Source organism: Castor canadensis, chromosome 7 (genome assembly GCF_047511655.1).
Source record: "Castor canadensis chromosome 7, mCasCan1.hap1v2, whole genome shotgun sequence".
Lineage (NCBI taxonomy): Eukaryota > Metazoa > Chordata > Mammalia > Rodentia > Castoridae > Castor > Castor canadensis.
Window position 1 is genome coordinate 151,171,917 of NC_133392.1, and position 22,792 is coordinate 151,194,708.

Below are 22,792 nucleotides of genomic sequence, written 5' to 3' on the forward strand. Positions count from 1 at the left end.
GGAATGGGTTCTTGAACACCTAACAAGGAATTTTAATTCTACTAATAGTTGCTTCCTGGCTAAAGTAGTTGATGATGCCCTATGACAACAATGGGAATGTGGTTTACAGTTCATTTCACTGTACCAGCTTTGATGTTAGCTATTCTGTTTCCCTCCCACCACCACCACCAATAATGGATTTTTTGTTTTGTTTTGTTTGAGCAGGGCCTCACTATGTAGTTGAGGTTGGCCTCCAACTTTTGATCCTCCTGCCTCAGCCTACCAAGTGGTGTGCACTGCTTCTGGCTCCCAACAATAGTCTATTAAGACAGTGTATGTACAGTAAAATGAACAAGTTTAAGTGCACAACTTAAAAGCTTTATGTATGTATATAGTTGATATGGGAAAAACAATGCTTTTCCCCTACTTTTCACACCACCGTAATCAACACAGAAGACTTCTGTGCCTTCAAAAGGTGTGGGGATTTCTTCTCCCCATTAGCAAGACAGCATCAAGTTCTGAAGCCATCGTCAACAGTTGGGTATCTTCTAATTCAGCTCAATTCTGATGCCATCTAAGTGACCCCCACAGGTCGAAGGCTTAGTCCCCAAACCTGCCCCCATTTGAGATGGCAATCTCAAGCCCCTTGTGCTTCTGACTGTCAATTGGGGCTCCCACAACTTTGTCCTCAAGCTCAAGTGACTCACAGAACTGAAGGAAACACATTTACCAATATATTGTAAAGGTATTACAAAGGATACAGGTAAAGAGATGCATATTCGGGAAGGGACCTCCAGGGACCTCCACATGTTCAGCTATCCAGAACCTCCAGAATTCTGTCCTCTTGTGGTTTTATGCAGATTTACTAGACTAGGTAGAGAAATCCAGCAAGGCCTGTCTGTTCAGATTCTTCCTGGTCTCTGCAGCATTCCTACCTACCAGGTATGGGGCAGGACCCCTTCAGAAATGAGAATCTGTCATCTATCAGACAGGGCAGAACAGAAGATTTCTGTAGGACCAGAATGGTTTCTGCAACTCACCTTGCTAGAAGAGAAATTCTAGTTTCTATGACTTGCCTAACTGAGGGCGTTACAAGCCAGGAACTAGAAACCATGTACTGTAACCAAGCTACGAATCTCCTATCATGCAGTCATGTGATGATCACCTTGATCATCACCTCCAGAAAGCTCCTCAGTCCCTTTCTTTTTAGTACCTCCCCCTACAGAGATAATTAGTATTCCACCTTCCAACAGTATAGCACACTGTCTGTTCTTGAACTTCCTATAAAATAGAAGTTTACAACAACGTAGTTTTTTTGGTCTGAGTTCTTTCTTTCACATGTATTTGAGATTTGTCTATATTGTTGCATCTATCAGTGGTTTTCCTTTTTTGTTGCAGTGAGTCTTCCATAATATGAATTTGTTCCCTTCTTTTAAAAAACAAACAAGCTGGGTGCCAGTGGCTCATGCCTGTAATCCTAGCGACTCAGGAGGCAGAGATCAGGAGGATTTTGGTTCAAAGCCAGCCCGGAGAAATAGTTCTTGAGACCCTATCTCGAAAAAAAAAACCCATCAGAAAAAAGGGCTTGTGGAGTATCTCAAGGTGTAGGCCCTGAGTTCAAACCCCACTACCACCAAAACAACAACAACAACAACAACAAACTATTCTCCGGTTAATAGATACTTGGGTTATTTCTACTTTGATTATAACTGCAGTCAACATTCTTATATAAGTTTAGATGGACATATGGACTCAGTTCTTACTTGAGACCTACTTGGCAACTTTAAGAAATATTCCAGACATGGTAATTATCCCAGAAAGCTGTGTTCTCTTAGTCCTGTTTCAGGTAGGAAGACCACTTGGCAAATAATAAAAGGTGGTACTTACTGGTAGGAATAGTGAACTAAAGCGAGGGAGGGATGTGTTGCAGGAGGAAAGTGACTGGTTGATAGTACACAAATGTAGTTTTGTGCCATGCAGATGCCAACTAGCATTCCAAAACCTGTGTCAGTTACAGTTACTAACTGAGATGTCATTTAACATCTCAATTACCTTACCTTTAAGATAGACATGGTAATTCCTTCTTTTCATAGTTTTTGTTTAGGTTATATGAAGAGCAATACCCAGGTGGAGAGAGGATGTGGAAACTGATAATAGTTGGCAGCTTGGTATACTGAGTTACTAGCTTAGTAATGGGCAGAGGTAGTTAAGTTATTCAGGGCTCTTTGGATGAGAGATCAGGCAAACTGGCTTTATCTCTAGGGAATCTAGATGAAACCAAAAGAATCTAGGAATTTCACATCCATACCATATGATTATTTTTGCCATTGCTTATTCTGGGGACCCTGGTTGGCATTTTTATGAAAATGAAATTGTTACAAGAATTCCTCAAGCCAGGTGTGGTGGCACACCCCAGCAACTCAGTAGATTGGAGTGGGGATTGAGAGTTCAGCCAAGCCAGCCTGGGCTACATAGTGTGAGACCTTGTCTCTAAATAAATAAATGAATGAATAAAGCATGAAATGGAAGACAGTGCCCACATAAAGGACAGAAGCTATAAAAAAGTAAGTGCTGTGGGGAGTCATAAAAGATGGTGACACCAGAACTCTTTTTTTTTTTTTTTTTTTCTGGGAGGTTTTGTGTGTGTGTGTGTGTGTGTGTGTGTGTGTGTGTGTTTTCTTGAGACTGAGTTTCATGTAATATAGGCCTTAAACTTGCTTTGGAGCCCAGTATAGCCCTTGTACTCCTAATCCTGATGCTTCATCCTCCCAACTGCTGGGAGTACAGGCATACACCCTTCCCCAGAACTGAGTCTGGAAGGATAAGTAGGAGTGCCTTGGCTGAAGGGAGATGTCATTTCAGAGGAATTGGAGTAAGAGAGTTACGTATGTTCATGAATTTATAAATAGGTTTGTGTTCCCCACAGACCTGTGTTCTGAGGAGAGAGTAGTGAGAGTGGGAATAGGAAGGAAGTTAGGGATGGAAGGAAATATGGCCAACAAGGCCTGTTTTCTTCTCTCTCCCACCCTCCCTAACCACCTCCCCTGCTGCATCCTTGCCTCTCACTGGGATTTAGCTTTGCTGTTGAGGTTCTGCACTTATTCTTTGTATGTTTGTTTTGGTGGGATTGGGGTTTGGACTCAGAGCTCACATGATCTGTAGCTTGAGCCACACCTCCTGTACTTGCTCTTTGTTATGCCTGAAACATTCTTTTCCTGAGTATCCTTAATGGTTTTCTCCTTCACCTGCTTTACAGGACTTCATCCATATGTCATCCTCTGTGAGGCCTTTCCTGACTCCTCCAACTCCCTTTCCTTCTTCATTTCCCCCTCAGCATTTACCACCATCTGGCATACTGCCTTTCTCCCCACAGCAAACTATAGGCTTCCAAGGCTCTGTGTGTGTGTGTGTGTGTGTGTGTGTGTGTGTGTCATTGCCAAGCCTAGTACCTCACACATAGCAGGCACTGCAAGAATGAAGTGCTATGTTTGTCATCCTAAGTAAAGGTTGGGCTTTATCTTAAAGGCTTTGATAACTACATGCAGGATATAATGGAGGGAAGGAACATGGTCTTATTCATGAATTCTCTTCCATTCTTCTCTTGGGAATTACTTTCTGGATAGATGCTACCCACATTGCCATCTGGTTATTAGACCTCATCAAATGGTTATTTCTACTTATCGCTGCCAATTTCATCTAAGAGTGACATTGGGAGTGATGGACTTATGGCAAACTATTGTTATAATTCAGGGGCTAAAGAAAAGTCTTGGACCCCTACCCCACTTTGTTTCCAGTCTTCCTGTGCTTATATCTGAGGCCTGCCACAGCAGAAAGAATCTGAAGAGTGGCAGCAGAGTGTCTGGGCGTGGTGGATCTGAGCTTCAACCAACTACTGCCTTCCTTCCTCCTGCTGATAGGCATTGGAGCCTCTGATCAATAGAAAACAATTTCTGTTTTTTGTGTTGGTTTTTTTGGCAGTATTGGGGTTTGGATCAGGGCGTCACACTTAGCTAAGCAGGTGCTTTACCACTTGAGCCACTCTCAGCCCTGCTTTCTTTTTTTGTGTTGGGTATTTTTCAAGTTAGTATCTTGAGAACTATTTGCCTGGGCTGGCTTTGAACACCGATCCTCCTGATCTGTGCCTCCCAAATAGCTGCGGTGATAGGTGTGAGCCACTAGTGCCTGGCATTCTATATGTTTTCCTCCTTGATGGGTTCAAAAATAGAAAAATGAGAGAAAATGTGTTCAGGAAGTACACTGAAAGTTCAGTCTAATTAGAGCAGGGCGTCTCCAATTTTTTTTCGCTAACCAGGGTCTATATGTCTCCTTTTACTTTTTATGGAATTATAGTTTATTAGTGTTACTAATCAGAATCTATTAAAAATAGATGTGTGAATGTGTTATCTCTCGAGAGAATCCCCAACTGTAGGTTCCCCATATACTTATATGTGCATACCCTTTGTTGTAATACGGCATTAAGAATTTATACTGAGCTAGAGGTATGGCTCAAGCGGTAGAATAAGCCCTGACCTGAGTTCAAACCTCAGTACCATACAAAAAAAAGAATTTTAGTATTTACTTTTCTTTTCCTTATAAAAAGTTGTCTGCTTGATACTCTAAAATAAGCCCGTAAGTCCAGTGTTTCAGCTGCTATACAAGTATCTGAAATCTTTCCTATACATTTGTTTTTATGTTTTCATTTGGTCTAGTAGAAAAAACTGACATTTCTTTCAATTTAACAGTTTTAGGGGTAATGAACATCAGAAACTGATGAATTTGGTAACCTCCTTCCCTAATTCAGTAGGAGCTGTAGGACCCCAGGCGAATCAGTATGTGCAGCCTTTTCCTAATACAGCACTAAGGTGTTGCATCCCACAGCCATAGGCCAGCAGACACAGGTGGTCAGGAGGGTGGGCATGAGGAGAAACACAGCCCACCATTGGAACTTTGGGCAGTTTAGTTTCACAGTGGCCTGGATGTGTGTTTTGGTAACCTGTTTCTCTGGAAATTAGTGTTGATGAGATTTTCCTGCCAGAAGAACTTCATGTTCCCAAAGTTGGAAAAGTGACTACATCCATTCTTTTGTTTATTCATCTTCATTCCTTTATTTATTGTTTACTGTATCCCCAAGTGCTGTTCAAGATATTGCAGATAAGAGTGTGAACAAAAAACAGGATCTATGTTATCAGATGTGTTGGTAACACCTATAATCACATTTGGGACGCAAAGGCAGGAGGACCACTCTGGACTACAGTGAGACCTTGTCTCAAAAAAGCAAAAAAAAAAAAAAAAAAAAAAAAGTCTATGGGGAAAAGACAAACAGTAAATAAATAAAGTTATAAAATGTCTAGAGAGACAAGATTAGATGGATGGATAGATTTGGTTTTGTGATGTTGGGGTCAAACCCAGGGTGCTTTGCACATGCTAGGCAAGCACTCCACCTCTGAGCTATATCCCCAGCTCATGTCAGTGGATTCTTAAAGGTAATATGACCCATGAGAAAGGGTAGCAAACTAGTGGGTTAGGCTTCTGTTCACAGTTGGTTGCTATTTGTTTGGTTATTTTGGGACAGGGTCTTACTGGGTCACCTAGGCTGGCCCTGAACTCCAGCAAGTAATCCTTCTGCCTCAGCCTCTCAAGTAACCAGGACTATAGGTACACCACCACAGTTAGTTTATTACAATTTATTATTCTTTCTTTCTTTTTTTTTTGGCAATACTGGGCTTGAACTCTGCTTTACACTTGCTGGGCAGGCTCTATCACTTGAGCCACTCCACCAGCCATACAATTTATTTTTAAAGTAGATTATTTGCTCTTATTAAGATGATTTTTTTTTTTTTTTTTGCAATACTGGGTTTAAACTCAAGGTCTCCCTAGCTTGCTTGCTAGACATGTGTTCTACCACTTGAGCCACCCCATCAGCCCTTTTTTTTTTTTTCATCAGCCCTTTTTTGTGTTGTTTTTTTTTTTTTTTTGAGGTAGGGTCTCCCAAACTACTTGCCTGGGCTGTCCTCAAATGGAGATCTTCCTGCTCTCTGCCTCCGAGTAGGTAGTTAGGATTATAGGCGTGAGACACCGACACCCAGCTGAATTTAGGGCTTTGTTCTTGCAAAGCAGACACTGGCAAAGCAGGCACTTCATTGTTTGAGCCACACCTCCAGTCCATTTTTCTGTGGTTATTTTGGAGGTGGAGGTCTTCTGAACTATTTGTCTAGGCTGGCCTTGAACCTATATTCTCCCTCCCAATCTCAGCTCCCAGTAGCTAGGATTACAGACATGAAACACTGGCACCTGGCTAAATTAATCTGCTTTGGGTAAAATGACTAAGCTGTATTTGGATATCCATCTATGTTTTCCTGTTTCTTTGAAGGAAACACCCAAGGTACAGACATGCAAAGGGACATAAAAGGATGTCACTTACTTAAGTTCTGTGTTGTATTCACTCCTCCCTGATCCATGGTCTCATACCTGGTTAACCTTCTCTATGAAGTGGTGATTTTTTTCTTGTTTCCTCTAGCCCTATGCAGTCCTGGAACAACCTGGATCTGTGGTGGTCTTGGGACTTATGAAAGAGAACAGGGCCAGTGGGGTCCCCTAGGACAGGAAGAAATCTTTCCTGTTATAAAAGTTCAAATCCTGAGATTTTTTTTTTTCAAGAATATTTTTTCTAAGGTAGGTATACATTCTCTCCTTCTGGAAAGCAGAGTGGGAAATTTTGCATTGCACAGATCTGGGTAACCTTTGATCCTCCAGGGGAGAGAATAAATAAGATTTTACCATATTTCAGTTTGGCTCTGTCCCCTGGCTGATTTTTCTGTTCAACATCAGACCAGAAACTTTATGACTAGCAACACTGTTTTCAGTGCTAAATGGAGCCACTTGAAAGGTCCCCTTTCCCCATTAGAACTGCAATGAGCAAGTTATCAGATTAAACTAAAGACTCTGGACCTCCTCTCCTCCCTAGAAACTGAATCAAAAGACTACTTGAAATGGTTACAAGGAGCTATTACTGGTTTTCACGTTGTTAACTTTTAGCTGATAAGTGCTGTCCTTTTCATCAAGTGGTCTTTCATGTGGGTTTGTTTATTGGCATTCAACAGTGCCAATAGAGAATTTCTTTTTGTTTGTGCCTGTGGCATATATAGTTATACAGGATCTGAAAGTTTCTCATGGTCAATACAATAGGCCCTGTTGTATGAATATTCCATAAATGACGAATGCTTTTGAAGGTGTGAGTATAGGTATAATAATAAAAATGTATCCATGTGAATATAGGTATAGTAATAAAAATGTATCCCTGAAGCCAGAGATCCTGACAAGCTTTCTCTAACATGGTGAGTTTTGATATCAATCAGTAACTTGTAGGGTTCTGTTCCAGCTGAGGAATAGAAGTGGGGCTAGGGAACCCTCCAAAAAATATTTGGATTTATCATACTGAAATGTCTGCCTGTACCTGCAGGATCTGCCCTGATTAGCTAGAGCCAGTGCACAAGGCATCTGTACCCACTGGGCTTCTGCAATGGGGTTCAGTTCAGCAAATATTTTCCTAAGTTTGAAAGTTCTGTCCTCTAGGATTATGTATTATTGAGAGACTCAATGCATCATTTCTGCACAGTGCACTAGTGTTAAGGTAGGTGACCGAATGAATGCTCTCTGCTCCAGGAGAGCCATTACCCATCATGGGTCGAGCTGTGCTGGCAGTGTCCTGGAGAAGGCCAGGCCTACCCAGAAGACATCCAGTACCATGTCCTTGGGGGCTCTCTTAAATTCCTATTTCAAACTGAGTTCAAGAAACACTCTTAGGTAGACCCAAGTCTTAGAAACTAAAGGTTCTAAGACTACTTTCTTATTTTAAAGCATTGTGTCTTTTTATCTTCTATGGGCATCCATACAAATGTAAAGGTTTTTCCTGTTAGTAAATACATTGATGTCATGTTGGAAATTTTTTTGTTATCTGAAGAGAAATGAGTGAATGTTCCCAATAGAATATAAGGTCCTTGGGCTGTATACATTGGAGATTACTCTGAGTAGTCATCAAGATGCTTATAGTAAAGACAGACTTTATACTAATGAGTTTTAGAGTTTTCTTTTGTCTCGCCTCTCTTCAAATCATAAAACCATCAAACTTTACTTTTGTTCCTGTTACAAGTATTACCTGTAAAATCAAAGCAGTTTACAGATGTAAATACTTTAAGAAGGTAAATTATAACTCCAGTTTTTCTTTAAGGAAATTGATGTCTCTTAAGTTACAAGTACCAGTTTGTCCTCTGTGCCCTCTAGGTCTACTGAGTATATGGTAGTGTGGTATTCTGGGAAATGCCTTTCCAAACTATTCTTCCTCTGGGCTCCCTCTCAGATTGGCACTTAACACACTACCATGCTGACAATTCTCCCAAGCCAGAGGCACACAAAAATGTGAGGTAGTCTTGTTGGTTAACCTGGTCTGTCTTTATCGAAGGCCAGTTTTGTCCTGGAGAGAAGGGTGTGTGCATGTGATCATATGCATACTGCTTATAAAGCTGCAAGCAAATGTCATTCATTAGACCTAGTCAGAGGAGATGAGTTTGTGTGCAGGGTTGTTAGCATGAGATGGGATGCATGCTAGGCAAGCACTCTGCCACTAAGCTGCATCAGTACCATTGTTAATTCTTTACTATCCCTTTTAACGTCATTACTATTGAATAAGATAATTTGAAAGTGTCCAGGGAAACTTTCACTGACAGTTTAAAGGCAGTTTAGACTATGCCCCCTTTAAAAAGCAAATCACACAACAAAACATCTTGAAATATAGGAGCTAAATAGAGATTTTGCCCAGTTCTTTTTTTCTGGATTCACTGGCACACTACTGAGTCTCAAGGTTAAAATTTTCATGCTCATGGCTTTATTGTTTTCAAAATTTTTCTTCTAATCTCTAATTTCTAGTCCTAGACCTATTTTCAGATTCATGAAGAACTATTAACAAGTCACATATGTTGCTAAGTCTTAAAGTGATGTGCCTGAAAGCTAATACTTGGATCTGTTTTTCCTTTTACTTACTTTGCACTATAGGTTCAATGACCTGTAGATGATAATGGTCAGGAAAGATTTATATGTTGAAAATATTAAAGTAGTTCCTTTAGGCACCTCTTTAATCAGAGCTTTTATCAAGCTGGGCACTGGTGGCTCATGTCCGTAATCCTAGCTACTTGGGAGGCTGAGATGAGGAAGATCAAAGTTTGAGGCCAATTGGGCAAATAGTTCAAGAGACCCTATCTCCAAAATACCAGAGCAAAATGGACTGGAGGTATGGCTCAAGTAGTAGGGCGCCTGCTTTGCATGTTCAAAGCCTTGAGTTCAAACTTCAGCCTCACCGAAAAAAAAGAAGAAGAAAAAACCTTTTGTCCATTGAAATCCATTTTGGACCTTTTTGCTACTATGCTATTGAATGAAGTAGTATCTATGTACAGATTTAAATAGATCCATCGTTAAGAAAAATCATCCAAATTTGGAAGGCAAAAGTATGTTTGCATGCCCTTTTAATGTCATATTGGAGCATTGTCTTAGCAGGCTTACCTAAGACTTATTAAACTCTCTAGATCATGGTTCTCAAAGTGTAGTCCCCAGACCATCAGCATTACCTGGGAAGTTGGTAGAAATGCAGCTTATAGGCACCGTCCCAGACCTGCTAAGTAGGAAGCTCAAGAGTGGGCCCTGCAGTCTGTGTTTTAACACATCTTTCAGCTAAAGCTGAGAACTTCTGTAGAGAATTTGCCTTTCTTAAACTTACTATTTATAACTAATTGGGTCTGCCTGTATTGATTGTAGTTTTTTTTTCTTATAAAAGATAAATACAGGCTGGGGCTGGGGCTCAAGTGGTAGAGCACCTGCCTAGCAAGTGTGAAGCCCTGAGTTCAAACCCCAGTACCAAGAAAAAAAATTAAAACATTTAAAAGCTAGATGATTTCTATCAAATAGAAAAGATCAGAGTTTTATTGTTCCATAGATATTAACTGTTTTTTTTCTTTAACAGACTTATTTTAGCATGTTTCTGTGCCTCAAATTCTCTTTTGAACCAGCTTTTACTTCTTGCTTGTTCCATTATTAATGAGTTAAATAGATCTGAACACATTTGTCTTTTACATATGTATGTACTTTTGTCTTGTACATATGCATATATTTTTTTTCTTACAAGCACTAAGGATTGAACTCTGGGCCTCCAATGTGCTAAGGCAAATGCTCTTACCACTTGAGCAACACCCCAGCTCTTTTTACTTCAGTTTTTTGATAGGGTTTTATACTTTTGCCCAGATCAATCTTGAATCAAGATCCTCCTCCCTCTACCTTCTTAGTAGCTAGGATTACAGGCATGCATCACCACACCTGGGCCTCTAATTTTTTTAAAAAACTACTTTCACAGTGGTGAAAATACCTGTTTTTCCAGGGAGTTGACAAAGCTCCTAACTTTTCTTTTAAATGTTTGATTATTTTATTTTTTTTTTTTTAATTTTTATTTCTGGCAGTACTGGGTTTTGAATTTAGGGCCTTGCATTTGCTAGGCACGCACTCTACTAATTAACTATACCTCCAGCCCTGATTATGTTATTTTACACTATCTTTAGGGGCTAGTGAAATGGCTCAAGTGGCAGAGCACCTGCCTCCCAAGCATGAGGCCCTGAGTTCAAGCCCCAGTACTGCCAAAAAAAAATTTTAATTAAATTTTTAAAAATCTTAAATACTTTTGTTACTTTGAATTACAAATTAAGTAATAATAAGTAATTTGTCCCAAAGGTCTGAAATATGCTGCCTAGATAATCTGAGACTTAAGTAACAATCCTAGTTGTTGACTGTAAGTGATACTGAGAAGCCGATGGAATTGTAAACATGGCTGTTATTGCCATAGCCACTTGCACTCATTCAGCTATGTAGGTCAACGGCACCCTGGCCCAGAGATCTCCTCCTGGAAACCTTGACGGGGTCTTCCCTATGGAGATTCACTAAACCTAAACCTTTAAGGGCAAGGGATTAACTCTTCTTGCATTAAGTGACCCTTTAACTTAGATTTCTTAATGACTCAGAGCATGGGATTTTCTTTTTTTCGGAGGCATGTTGAACAGTATCTGGCTCTCAGTGAGCATCATACGTTAGCTACTGATCTCATTAGTCATCTGTTAATGGTAATAGCATTAAATAGGTGGTGATACCTACGTTTTCAGATCATGGTGGTTAAATGACGTGATGTCATAACACCTAACCATAAACTAATGACATTAATAAACGGTGATCATAGTGTGGCAGTGTAAAACATATTTTTTACTCATGCGAAGTCCATGCACCCCAATTAAAACAGGTGCTGTTTTATCTTGTGGAGCAGTTAAGCTGCTTTTAGTCCTGGGGCTCTTTGTGAGTTGAAACTGCAGTTGTGGGAACGTAGCACTGACATCAGGCCAGAACATAGAATCGCTTCACTGCTTGCAAAAGTAATCGAGAATATCTTGAAATCCTACCACTGCCTTTCACATGTGAAATTTTCTTCTGATTTTGTAGGATCCTTGGGAGACATCTGAAGCAATTAGTAGTTTTTGTGCAGGTTTTTTTCAAGATAGGGTCTCAAGAACTATTTGCTTTGGCTGGCTTCAAACCTCAATCCTCCTGATTTCTGCCTCCTGAGTAGCTAGGTTATAGGTATGAACCACTGGCACCTGACTTCTCTGAATCCTCTTAAATTCTTTCCTTTGTGACCTTTAGTAAGCTTGTTAAAAGGCTGAAAGGAGAGTCAACCTTTATTGAGCACCTACTGTGTGCCAGGTGTTCTAGGTGTTTTGACTGTATCACAGATGCTTCCTGACTTACGATGGTGCTATGTCATAATAAACACATTGTAAGTTGATAATGCCATAAGTCAAAAATACATTTAATATACCTAACCTGCCAAACATTATAGCATAGCCACACAGCATGCTACAGGGTATTGGTTGTTTGCCCTCATGGTCATGCTGCCTCCCAATGTTGTTAAGAATGTATTGTCCAACATATCACTAGCTAAGTAAAGATCAAAACTTGAAGTGTAATCTCTGTTGAATGCAGGTCACTTTAGCGACATTATAAAGTTAAAAAATTTTAGAATCAAACCAAGGTAAGTTGGTGACTTTCTGTATTTAATAACTCAAACAGCCTTATGAGGTGTAATTTCAGGTGAGCAAATTAAACCTGAGAGAAGCTAAGTAACTTTCTTCTAACCCAGGTTTCTCCGTGTTAATTATAAAGCTGTGTAAATCAGTGATGATTTTTCTCTCAGACCTGAAAACATAGTTTTGTCTTTCCCCTTTGCTTTATAGTGTTGGCTCCCATTTTGTCATTCTTCCAGTGAAAGGTAAATAGATAGATAGCCTAACATTGGATTGTTGTGAGATTCTGAACCCTAACCATAGTGTTATTGACTTCTCCTAGGATCCTATCCTTCCCCCAAAGCTGGAGCAACTCTGGTTGTGTACAAGGATTTGCTAGTGCTCTTTGGAGGCTGGACGCGGCCAAGCCCTTATCCCTTACACCAACCAGAGAGATTCTTTGATGAAATACACACTTATTCACCATCTAAAAACTGGTAGGTCATAAAGATCTTTTAAATATGGAAGAAGTTTTTTGCTTTTTTTTTTTTTTTTAAGACAAAGCTGGCCTCAAACTCATTCATTATCTTTCTGCCTCAGCCTCCAAAATTCTGGGACTATAGGTGTGGATCACCATTCCTGACTTAATAAAAGGGGTTTTTTTCCTTTAACATTTTTATAAACATATTAGTTATACAGGGGTAATTCATTTTGACAGTTCTGTATATGCTCCTTGGTTTCGGTTCACCTCCATAATAAAAGGTTTTAAATCAAAGGATTTTCTTTTATCTTTTTTGGTCAAGAATCCCTTGGAGAAATTTTTTTTTTTTTTTTTTTTTTTGGGTTTGAACTCAGGGCCTCACACTTCCTAGCCAGGCACTCTACCCCTTGATCTACTCTGTCAGCTCTTTTTTGTGTTGGGTATTTTCAAGGTAGGGTCTCCTGAACTAGTTTCCTAGGCTGGCTTCTAACTGATCCTCCTGATCTCTGCCTCCCTAGTAGGTAGGGTTACAGGTGTGAGCCACTGGCACCTGATCTCTTGGAGAATTTGATGAAGAGCTATGGATTCTTTTCCGGTTGGGGGACGTTTACCCAGATTTTGGCTATAGAGGGCTTACAGGACCCTAAGTTTAAGAACCCCTTTTCCAAAGAGAAAAAGTAGAAGAGAGCCAATTAAAAAAGAGGGAGCTCTTCAGCTTTGGCAGCTGATTTCCCAGAAAGTATAGTTCCAAATGATTCTTTATGCTCTGCCATGTCCCCATAACAACTCTCAGTTGTTTTTTAAACATGTTTTTCCAAATGCCAACAACCCCTGCTCCTTGTAATTGGATACTTAGTACATGCCTCTTGGCAGCTGGTACTGATTAAGACCATAGAAAGAAGTGACAGGTGATGCTCTTCAGCAAGTCAGGCTAAAGAGGCCACCAAGTCATGATCTTGTCCCTTGCCATGATCTCCAGACCACTCATAACGAGAACTTGAAAGTGACTGTAACTTTAAGGATCTGTAGGAAGGGCATAAATATCTTGTGCTGTCCTCCCTTTCTTGTTCCATTAATATCTCTGCTGAGAAAGGTGTTGGGGTTGTCATTCTAAATGGATACCTACTGAACCATTTTTTTTTTTTTTTTTTGCCTTAAGCCTGTGAAATCAGAAGCAGATGATGCTGACTTTTTGGCTTCCTCCTGTCTGTTTACATTAGGTGGAATTGCATTGTAACGACCCATGGGCCACCTCCTATGGCTGGCCACTCTTCCTGTGTGATAGATGATAAAATGATTGTCTTTGGTGGCTCTTTAGGATCCCGGCAAATGTAAGTATATTTGATTTGCTTCATTTTAACCTGAAGGTAGTTACTAGTGGGCATAATAGGTCAAAAAAGTGAACTAGTCAGGGCCGGTATTTTTGAGCCTGGTTCTAGTTAATCCAATTAGTTATTTCACCTCATACTCAGTTTTTTGGTCCTCTAGTCACAGACCAGTAAGTTGAAAAACTTGCTTCTTAAAATCAAGGTTATGTAGAATCTCTTTCTGTTGAAGTGTGATAGGATCAAGTTCAGGTGGAGTCTGTACCTAAATAAGGTATAGTAAATAACTATACAGAAAGCCACCTTTCAAGAGGCAGGGTGCTTTATTACCCAGCTCGGGCCCTTTGGGAAAAGAAGAGAGGTAGGTAGAGTGACAGGACAGTTAGCAATTGATGTATTGGGAGAGTGGATTAGAAGCAAGAAAACTGCCTCTAGTCATAACTGACCAGCTCAGTCCAGAGTCAAGAGCCAGAGCAGTTCATTTGCATCATTGGCTGTCTGTCTGGTCAGCAGCAGCCACAGAAGTGCTCATTTCTCCCATGCTCTGGAATGAGTCAGTGAGCTGTTGGCAGTAAAGTCATTGCAGACCCAAGCCTGTCCTCTCTGGCAAAGTAGCCACGACCTTCACATTTTAGAACAGTTAGGGAGAGAGATGAGAGGAACTTCCCTCCAGATGAGAGGGTTTAGGGTTTAAGTTTGGGAGCTCTTATTCCTGTATGAGGTATGTGAACAGAGGACTTCAAAAGAGGTGTTCATAAAATAGAGACTGCTATCCAGGAGTCTGTCCTCGTAATGCCATATTGAGAGTTGGAGATTTGGAGATGCCAGTTGGTCCTTGATAAAACTGCAGCTTTCCTTAGCCATTGTGAAATTTTTGGAGTTTGAATCAATAAAGCTTTTAACTCCTAGACAATGACAGAGCTTCCTTTTGAGTCATTTTTTCTCTTCTTTGTGGTTTTTGCTTTTGAAAGATGGTTGCTTAATCCATAGCTCCTTCCGGCTTATAACTGGTACTTTGGATACTAGTGTATGGCTACAAACACAACTCAGGCGAGGGCTCATGGTCATGGAAAGAACAAAGATTTGAAGGTCTTAAGAGGAGTTTTAGGGAAAACAGTGGTATAGAAATATAGCTTCAGCGCTAGGTATGAGCATGGAGCTTTTCTGGGCATATTTATAAATGTGACTTTATGTCAGTTCTTTAGAGTATCTTTTCAAATATATCTATTTGATAGATAAGGAACCCAAAGTTGGAGAAAATTAGCTTCTTATTTAGGCTGCAGAGCTGGGATTTAGCATAGTTTTTCTGGCTTTGAAGCATCTGAACTCTGAGGAGTCCATTTCTGAAGCCTCTTCTAGTCTGTGTGTATGTGAAAGTGGTGTAGTTTCCCAGGCAGGCATAAGCATATAGAACTCCCCAGCCACTATTGTGGTCCCTGGGAGTTCCCTATTTCCTCATTCTTCTGTCCTTATCTCACAGGAGCAACGATGTCTGGGTCCTTGACCTTGAACAGTGGGCATGGTCCAAACCGAACATCTCCGGTCCCAGTCCTCATCCCCGAGGTGGCCAATCTCAGGTGCTCAGGAATTAAAATAACTATTCAGCAAACACTGTAGCATCTTTCAGTTAGGACGGGAGAGGGAGGAGGGAGTCAGGTAAGATGCTAGTGTGCACTAAGCCAAAGATAATTTATCATTCTTTTTTGCTGCTATTTATTTTATATCTTCTAATGGGTCATATTATTTATAGTGGCTTTAGTAGTATGCCTCTCTTCAAAGCATTTACTTAGAAATTTCATTTCTTAAGAGAATCCTGTATTTTATGAAGTTGATATTCTCATGTTAATAGTTTATTAAATAAGAATGTATATTTAAGCGAATCATTAGTAATTTGTTCAAAAGGATTAGAATTGACATGGTTTGGGGAGAATGAAGACTTTATGGTAACTAGAACACTCTGGGAGCTGGGTATTCTATTTTTATATTATCACTGAAGCATAGGAGTCAGATGTCTATATCTTTGTAGGTTTATTTTAAATTTTTTTTCCCTCCCTAGATTGTCATAGATGATACAACTATCTTGATTCTTGGAGGGTGTGGCGGTCCCAATGCTGTGAGTATTGCTGTGTGACATTCTCATGCATGTGCTCCTGAGTGCTCAAAACTTGCTTTCCTTGTCGTACTTAGTAAGCGTAGACAGCACTGTTCCATGGCATTTTTTATTTAGAGAATGTCTTTTCTACCTTGGGTATATAGCCGTGGTATTATCTGGCTTTTTCTTCACTTTTTGGGGGGTGGACAATGCTTTTAACCAAAGACGCTTGTCTGTTGAATATTCATATCTATCTTTTTCCTATTTCTATTTCCTCTTTAAGCCATAAGGTTTGGTGTTATCATTCTTTCAAAGGAGAGGCGGGCAGGGGGCAGTGGGATAAAAGCAGATTGATAACTGACTCACACCTGTAATCCTAAGTACTCAGGTGACAGAGATCAGCAAGATCGAGGTTCAGAGTCAGCCCCAGCAAACAATTTGTGAGATCCTCTCAATAATATCCAACACAATGAAAAGGGCTGGGGCAGTAGCTCAAGCAATAAGAGTATCTGCCTGGCAAGTGTAAGGCCCTGAGTTCAAACCCCAGTGCCACCAAAAAAATAAAGATTCAGAAAGTTAAGGTTATTATTATTATCTTCCTCACAATCCAACACACACACACAGACACACACAACCATGGACAAAACCAGTTACAGTTGATTCATGGGTTATAAGTACAATTCCATGTGCCAGCACACATAATCAATGGTGACATATGAATGAATGAATCAGCCACAACTGAATGAGGAACTGAGAGCTGTGATCTCTCTGAAGAGCCCACATAGCCCAGCTTCAAAACTGAAGCTCTTGTATGCACTGCCCCACCTGAGTCCTGTTGTCCATCCTTTTCTTGCAGCTGTTCAAGGATGCTTGGTTGCTGCATATGCACTCAGGTCCTTGGGCCTGGCAGCCACTCAAAGTAGAAAATGAAGATCATGGGGCCCCAGAATTGTGGTGTCATCCAGCCTGCCGGGTAAGTAGGGAACTCACAGGCCAGCAAAAGAGGTCCTAAACTGGAAAACCAAATTAATTTGTCAAATTTGAAAGGAAATTTGTACAGAAATAGAATGTTTTGGTGTCACAAGAAGTGGATATTAACCACTTACTGTGGCATTTCTGACGTATATGAGCTACTAGATGGGAAAACTTATGTGGGCTTCATTTACCCTTAAGTCCTTATAGGAGCTTTTTGTCTATCAAATGTTTTCCAGAGTCCCTCAGACAAAAACAGAATCCTCCCTTTACTCTGCCCCTATTCTGTAGACATAACTAATGGCAGCACTTGTCATACTCGGGCAGCAGTTGTTCCCGTATCTGTCTGCCCGTCTAGCCTAGAGAATAGACTGTCTCATTTTCATCTCTGTATATCAGGCCTACAAAATGCCTGGCACATTCCAGATGATTCTGTTCAGATGTTTTATAATTGAATGAATGATCAGAATTGTAGAAGAGGCTGTGAGCACAGGTCCTTTGTCTTCCAGGTGGGACAGTGTGTAGTGGTCTTCAGCCAGGCTCCTAGTGGGAGAGCCCCCCTCAGCCCCAGTTTGAACTCTCGCCCATCACCTATCAGTGCCACTCCTCCAGCTCTGGTTCCTGAGACGCGAGAGTACCGCTCCCAGTCTCCAGTGAGGAATATGGATGAAGCTCCATGTGTTAATGGCCGCTGGGGAACACTGAGGCCCAGGGCTCAAAGGCAGACTCCCTCAGGTTCCCGGGAAGGGAGCCTCTCCCCAGCCAGAGGAGATGGCTCCCCTATCCTCAATGGTGGGAGTTTGTCTCCAGGAACAGCAGCTGTTGGTGGCACTTCCTTGGACAGTCCTGTGCAGGCCATATCTCCAGGTACTCCATCTGCCTCTGAAGGATATGACCTAAAAATGGGACTTTCTTTGCCCCCACGGCGAGGCTCGCTACCAGATCAGAAGGATCTGAGATTAGGGTCAATAGATCTGAATTGGGACCTGAAACCTGCTTCCAGTAGCAATCATTTGGATGGTCTGGACAGCAGGACAGTCGGGGGGAATCTGAGACACCCTCCAGAACAGACCAATGGTGTACATACGCCACCTCACGTGGCCAGTGCCCTGACTGGGGCTGTGTCCCCCGGTGCCCTGCGTCGGAGTCTGGAAGCCATCAAAGCAATGTCATCTAAAGGCCCTCCAGCCTCTGCAGCACTAAGTCCTCCTCTTGGGTCTTCTCCAGGCTCCCCTGGGAGCCAGAACCTGAGCAGTGGAGAAACGGTGCCCATCCCTCGCCCAGGGCCAGCTCAAGGTGATGGCCATTCCTTACCTCCTATTGCCCGCCGCCTGGGCCACCACCCTCCACAGTCCCTCAATGTTGGCAAACCCCTGTATCAGAGTATGAACTGCAAGCCCATGCAGATGTATGTGCTGGACATTAAAGACACCAAGGAAAAGGGACGAGTCAAATGGAAAGTATTTAATAGTAGTTCTGTGGTCGGACCTCCTGAAACCAGCCTGCATACAGTGGTGCAAGGCAGGGGTGAGCTGATCATATTCGGAGGACTCATGGACAAGAAGCAGAATGTGAAGTACTATCCAAAAACAAACGCCCTGTACTTTGTGAGAGCAAAGAGATAATGTGCTCAAAACCCCTTTCCCTTTCTTTGACTTTTAATTCAGAATTTTCCAGTGTGCAAGCATTTGGACTGAGAATTGGGAAAACTACAGCATTCCTCCCATATACCAAAACTAAACTCTGATTTCCCAACCTAACTCACTTAAGGCTGGGATCAAATCTCCATTAAGAAAAAAATTATATATAAATATAAATATATATATATATATATATTATATCGCCAACTCTGTTTACAAAAAGGGAGAGGTTTCCATCCTGGTTCAGATAAAATTATTGCTGTGTTTTAGTAGAGACTGTGCTGCCTTTTTCTACTTTGCTGGTAACTAGACCAAGAAATTAGGGAACAGACTAACAGCAGTAACTTTCCAAAAGAAACTGAAGAGCCCCCTATAAATCTTATGTGGCCTTTTCAGAAAACGGACAGGCTTAGCTAAGATGCAAAGGAGGAAGCATCAGACCCCGTGCTGCAGGGTAAAAGTAACTTGAAGAAAACCGTCCTTCCCCTTCTCTTTAAAACCACAAAGGACCTGCCACAGCTCTGCAGGTGTGCCTGTGCCTGCTTCCTTCTGCCCTCTGTGACTGCAGGAAATCACCCAAGAGATTTTGTCCACACATGCCAGGATCATGGTGAAATAGTGTTTGTGGAGTTGACATCTGCCTCCCTATTGTCCATTGGTCTTTTGAGTGCTCCCTACATATCTCAGAAAACATTTGGTATCTGATTGTGGAATTTTCTGACAATCGCCTTTGGTTGCAAGTTGCCAAAAAGCATATTTGTTCTCCTTTTCCTTTTAGAATTGGTCCTCAGAGGCTGCTTTTGCCTTTTCCATTTTTAGACTGCATGTCCCCCTACCTGTCCCATGTTGGGTTGTTTTTCGTTGTTGTTTGTGTATGGATTTTTTTAAGCCCTGAAACTTTTTCTCACTTTCTTTTACAAAACTCAGGTGTCTACAGAAATCAGATGCTTGTTAGAAATGTTTTTGGAACCCTTTCCTTGGTATTACTTGGGACCTAGTAGGAATCCTAAATGACAGTATTGTGGGAAAAAAATCCCTGCATCAAAAGACATTTTTTTCCTCTGTGAACTTCAAACCACCCCCTCCCCAGACATTTACTAGTGTATTTGCTTTGTTTCATAAGCCTGTGGGCTTTTTATTTCTAATTTACATGAGGCAAACTCAGTGTAGAATGTAGAAATTGATCCTGGATAGGAATCATGATAACAGTTCTTTCCAGAATTTTTTTTCTCTTGTGACTTGTGATCTTCCGCCTTGACAGGTGACTAGGTCGAGTGTCTGTACTTGATCTTCATGACACATGGCTGACCTGGGGAGCAGCTCCATCCTTTGTGCTTGTTTTGTTCATGTGTCACCCAAGCAAGGCTTGGGTTTTTATTTTCACTTCTTTTCTCAGATAAAGTAGAACATTTCTTTGGTTAAGATAGAAAGTTACAAGGCACTAGTCTCTAAACTGTGGCCTGGTCATAGGGATGTCAAAATAAGTTTACGTCAAATGGCACCATTTAAATACAGATTTTTAGTGATTTTTCATCATTGGATAGAGGACTTTTATTTTTGTTTTGCCTTTAAGAGTTCAATATCAAATTATCATGTTTCCCAGCCCCACGCTCCCCTCTTCTTAACATCTCCCCTTAGGCACATGCTCACCACAGCTGGTCCCGGGTCCTGGCTCAGCCAGCACTTCAAAGTCTGTCTGATAAGTGTGTGTCCTCTATTACATCATGCCTAATCTTTCCTCTAGAAATTAGCTTTCCCATCATGGTCTTGGTAAGAAAACCCCCTGCTGCCAAGCCCAGGAGAGACCTCGCTTGTGGAGAGGGGTACATGCTCCAGAAACTGCTTCTCATGCTCCCTCAGATGAGGAAACATCCAGGTGCCTACTCCCCATGGTGTTCCACTGCTCAAAGCCATGAGCTTGGCTTTTCAGACTCCCTGCTCTGTGGCTGTTACCAATCCTTCTTTGGCCAAGACTGTTCAATTCTGTGGGGTCCTGATTACAAGGTGAAGCCAGCCCAGAGATGAACAATTTCAGCATCATTGCTGTTGCTGAGCTTTGTTTGCAGGGCCCTTGTGTTTGTGCATGGATAGTGTACCTCCAGACTTGGTTTCTACTTAAACACACAGTATTTGGAAGCCTGAAAGTTCAGAATCGCCACTTTCATCTTTCCCTTTGTCCTATGGCCTTCCTAAGCCAGCTATTACCTATTGATTCCTTGTACTTTTCCCATGTAGGCAGGCAGCAGAAACGTTGATTCTTTTAGTAGAGAGCAAGCCATTTCTAAACTCTGTGGCATCCCAGTATTAACCACACCGCTGGGAACCAGACTCCGTTTACAGACCTTTGAGAAAAATTAAAATGGGTCTGGTCTTCTCACAGTGGTGCAGGTCTCAGTGGCTCCTGGGCACTTTGGACCTGTACTGTGGGAAGGTGAGTGGACATAGTCAAGGTGATTGTCTCCTCAGGCCCTTGTGAGACCACAGGCGTCTCAGCTGAGGTGAGCATTCCTCCAGCACCATCAGAGAAGGTTTTACCACAACTCCATTTTTGATGTGATACTAATTTTGTCCTAAAGTTCACTGAGAGACATGAGACAAAATGTTTTTTTAAACCCTCACGAGCACCTAAAGCAAATACTTATCAGTGTTTAAATACATCTTGTCTCTACTTGAGCTTTAACCCTTCCGTTCCTCAAGTGTGCCTTTGAGCTGCTGGGTCGTACTGACTCCTCCAGTCACCTCGTTGACTGCCAGGTAAGAATTTTAGTCTCTTCTACCCTCTTGGACAGAGCTTCCTGTTTCTCATTTCACACATCGTGCAGCAGAGTGCAATCTGTATTTTCATTCTTTTATCCACCCTTCTTCCACACTTGGGTGGTAGGTAGGCTCCACAACCCATCTCCTTCCCATTTTGGGACCACTAATTGGGTATCAAAACAACCTTAAATTTCGTTTTAAAGAGTATTGAGCTCACTCTCCTCCCAGCCCTCTGTGGGTTGGTTTGCTTTTAATGTTTGAGCTGAAACTATGAACTATCGAGAAACTATGTTGGAACTCTAAAGAAGAGACGAGGAGGAAGAAAGAAAACCATTGTAAGAAGTCTTGACTTTGGAGGATAGAAAGCCACTGGCCAGCCGAGAACAAAAGGAAAGTTCACTCCCCTTCACCTTGTCTGTTTGGGTTCCTTCTGCTTCACTTTTTTCCTTCCCTTTCAAAGTAGTATATCTGGTGGGTTTGTCTGTCTATCCTTGTCCTGTGGTGATCCTGGCATGGTGATGTGCTCTGCTTTGCATTATCTGTGGCCTCTCACCAGCACACAAGTCAGTGGGGAGGATGTGAACGTGGCCAGGACAAGGAAGCTTGTGCTGTGTGCACCTCCCCTTGAACTGTCCATGGTGTGTTCTGTTTGTCACCATGTTTGCTGTGAGTGAGAGCAAACCTAGGTGTCAGCTCTATTGTACTCCCTCTACTGGTTCTGCCCCCTTCCCACCAACCAGGGCTCATGTCAGTGCACGCCTACTGTGCCCTGGTGAATGAAGCTGGTGCTGAGTGATGTTTCCCATACAACTTAGGGGTGCCAGGTAACTTACCCTGGCACCTAACAGTGTAGGAATGAAAAATGGATTCCATGGATATTCAGATCTCTGTCAACTTCATTTTTTGTTAATGTTTCCCCTGATGACTTTTTAGCAACTTAACAAATAAAACAAAATGGACCGAATTGTCTTAGCTGTTTTATTAGTACAGGGAAGAAAAGAATCACTGAGACACAGAATAGTTGTAGAGATGGTCCTCTCCTCTTAGATGGTCGTGTTTGTTGGGAGAGTAAAAGCAGCCCTTTCCTGGGACAAACTTCAGCTGTTTTCATCATGCATGAGGAGCAGATCCTCAGTGCCACCCGTTGATGAACCCAAGGGAATAATGAGCTTGGAGCAGAGCCCCAAGAGCCAGAACATCTGCACCTTCTCTGGCCACCTAAGCAAAGATGAGGACACAGGGCACAGATCTTAAAGCAGCCTGCTTCCCTTGAGGCTTAATCCTGTCTCCCCTGTTTACTACTTCCCCCAATAAACATATAGGTAGTAGCTTCTACCCTATAAATGAAGAGGACTAACAGAGTTATATATGCAGTATGCTAGCAAGGTGCCTGGAGCTACCTAGGGTCCAGTCAGGACAGGAGGTGTCACCTCAAAACCCCACAGGCTGGTCTGGGCATAGTG

General features: G+C 41.7%; 1 protein-coding gene across 5 annotated transcripts in view; it reads left to right on the forward strand.

The window, feature by feature from the left end:
• Positions 1–22,293, forward strand: part of Fbxo42 (F-box protein 42) — a 76,849-nt gene extending 54,556 nt beyond the window's left edge. For all 5 annotated transcript variants that reach the window (XM_074081230.1, XM_074081229.1, XM_074081228.1 and 2 more), the window contains 6 exons: positions 12,406–12,559; positions 13,764–13,874; positions 15,349–15,445; positions 15,925–15,981; positions 16,817–16,933; positions 17,442–22,293. In XM_074081230.1, coding sequence (XP_073937331.1) covers positions 12,406–12,559; positions 13,764–13,874; positions 15,349–15,445; positions 15,925–15,981; positions 16,817–16,933; positions 17,442–18,557 — 1,652 coding nt within the window. In that variant the 3' untranslated portion in view covers positions 18,558–22,293. The remainder of the gene's footprint in view (positions 1–12,405; positions 12,560–13,763; positions 13,875–15,348; positions 15,446–15,924; positions 15,982–16,816; positions 16,934–17,441) is intronic.
• The last annotated feature ends 499 nt before the right edge of the window (positions 22,294–22,792 follow it).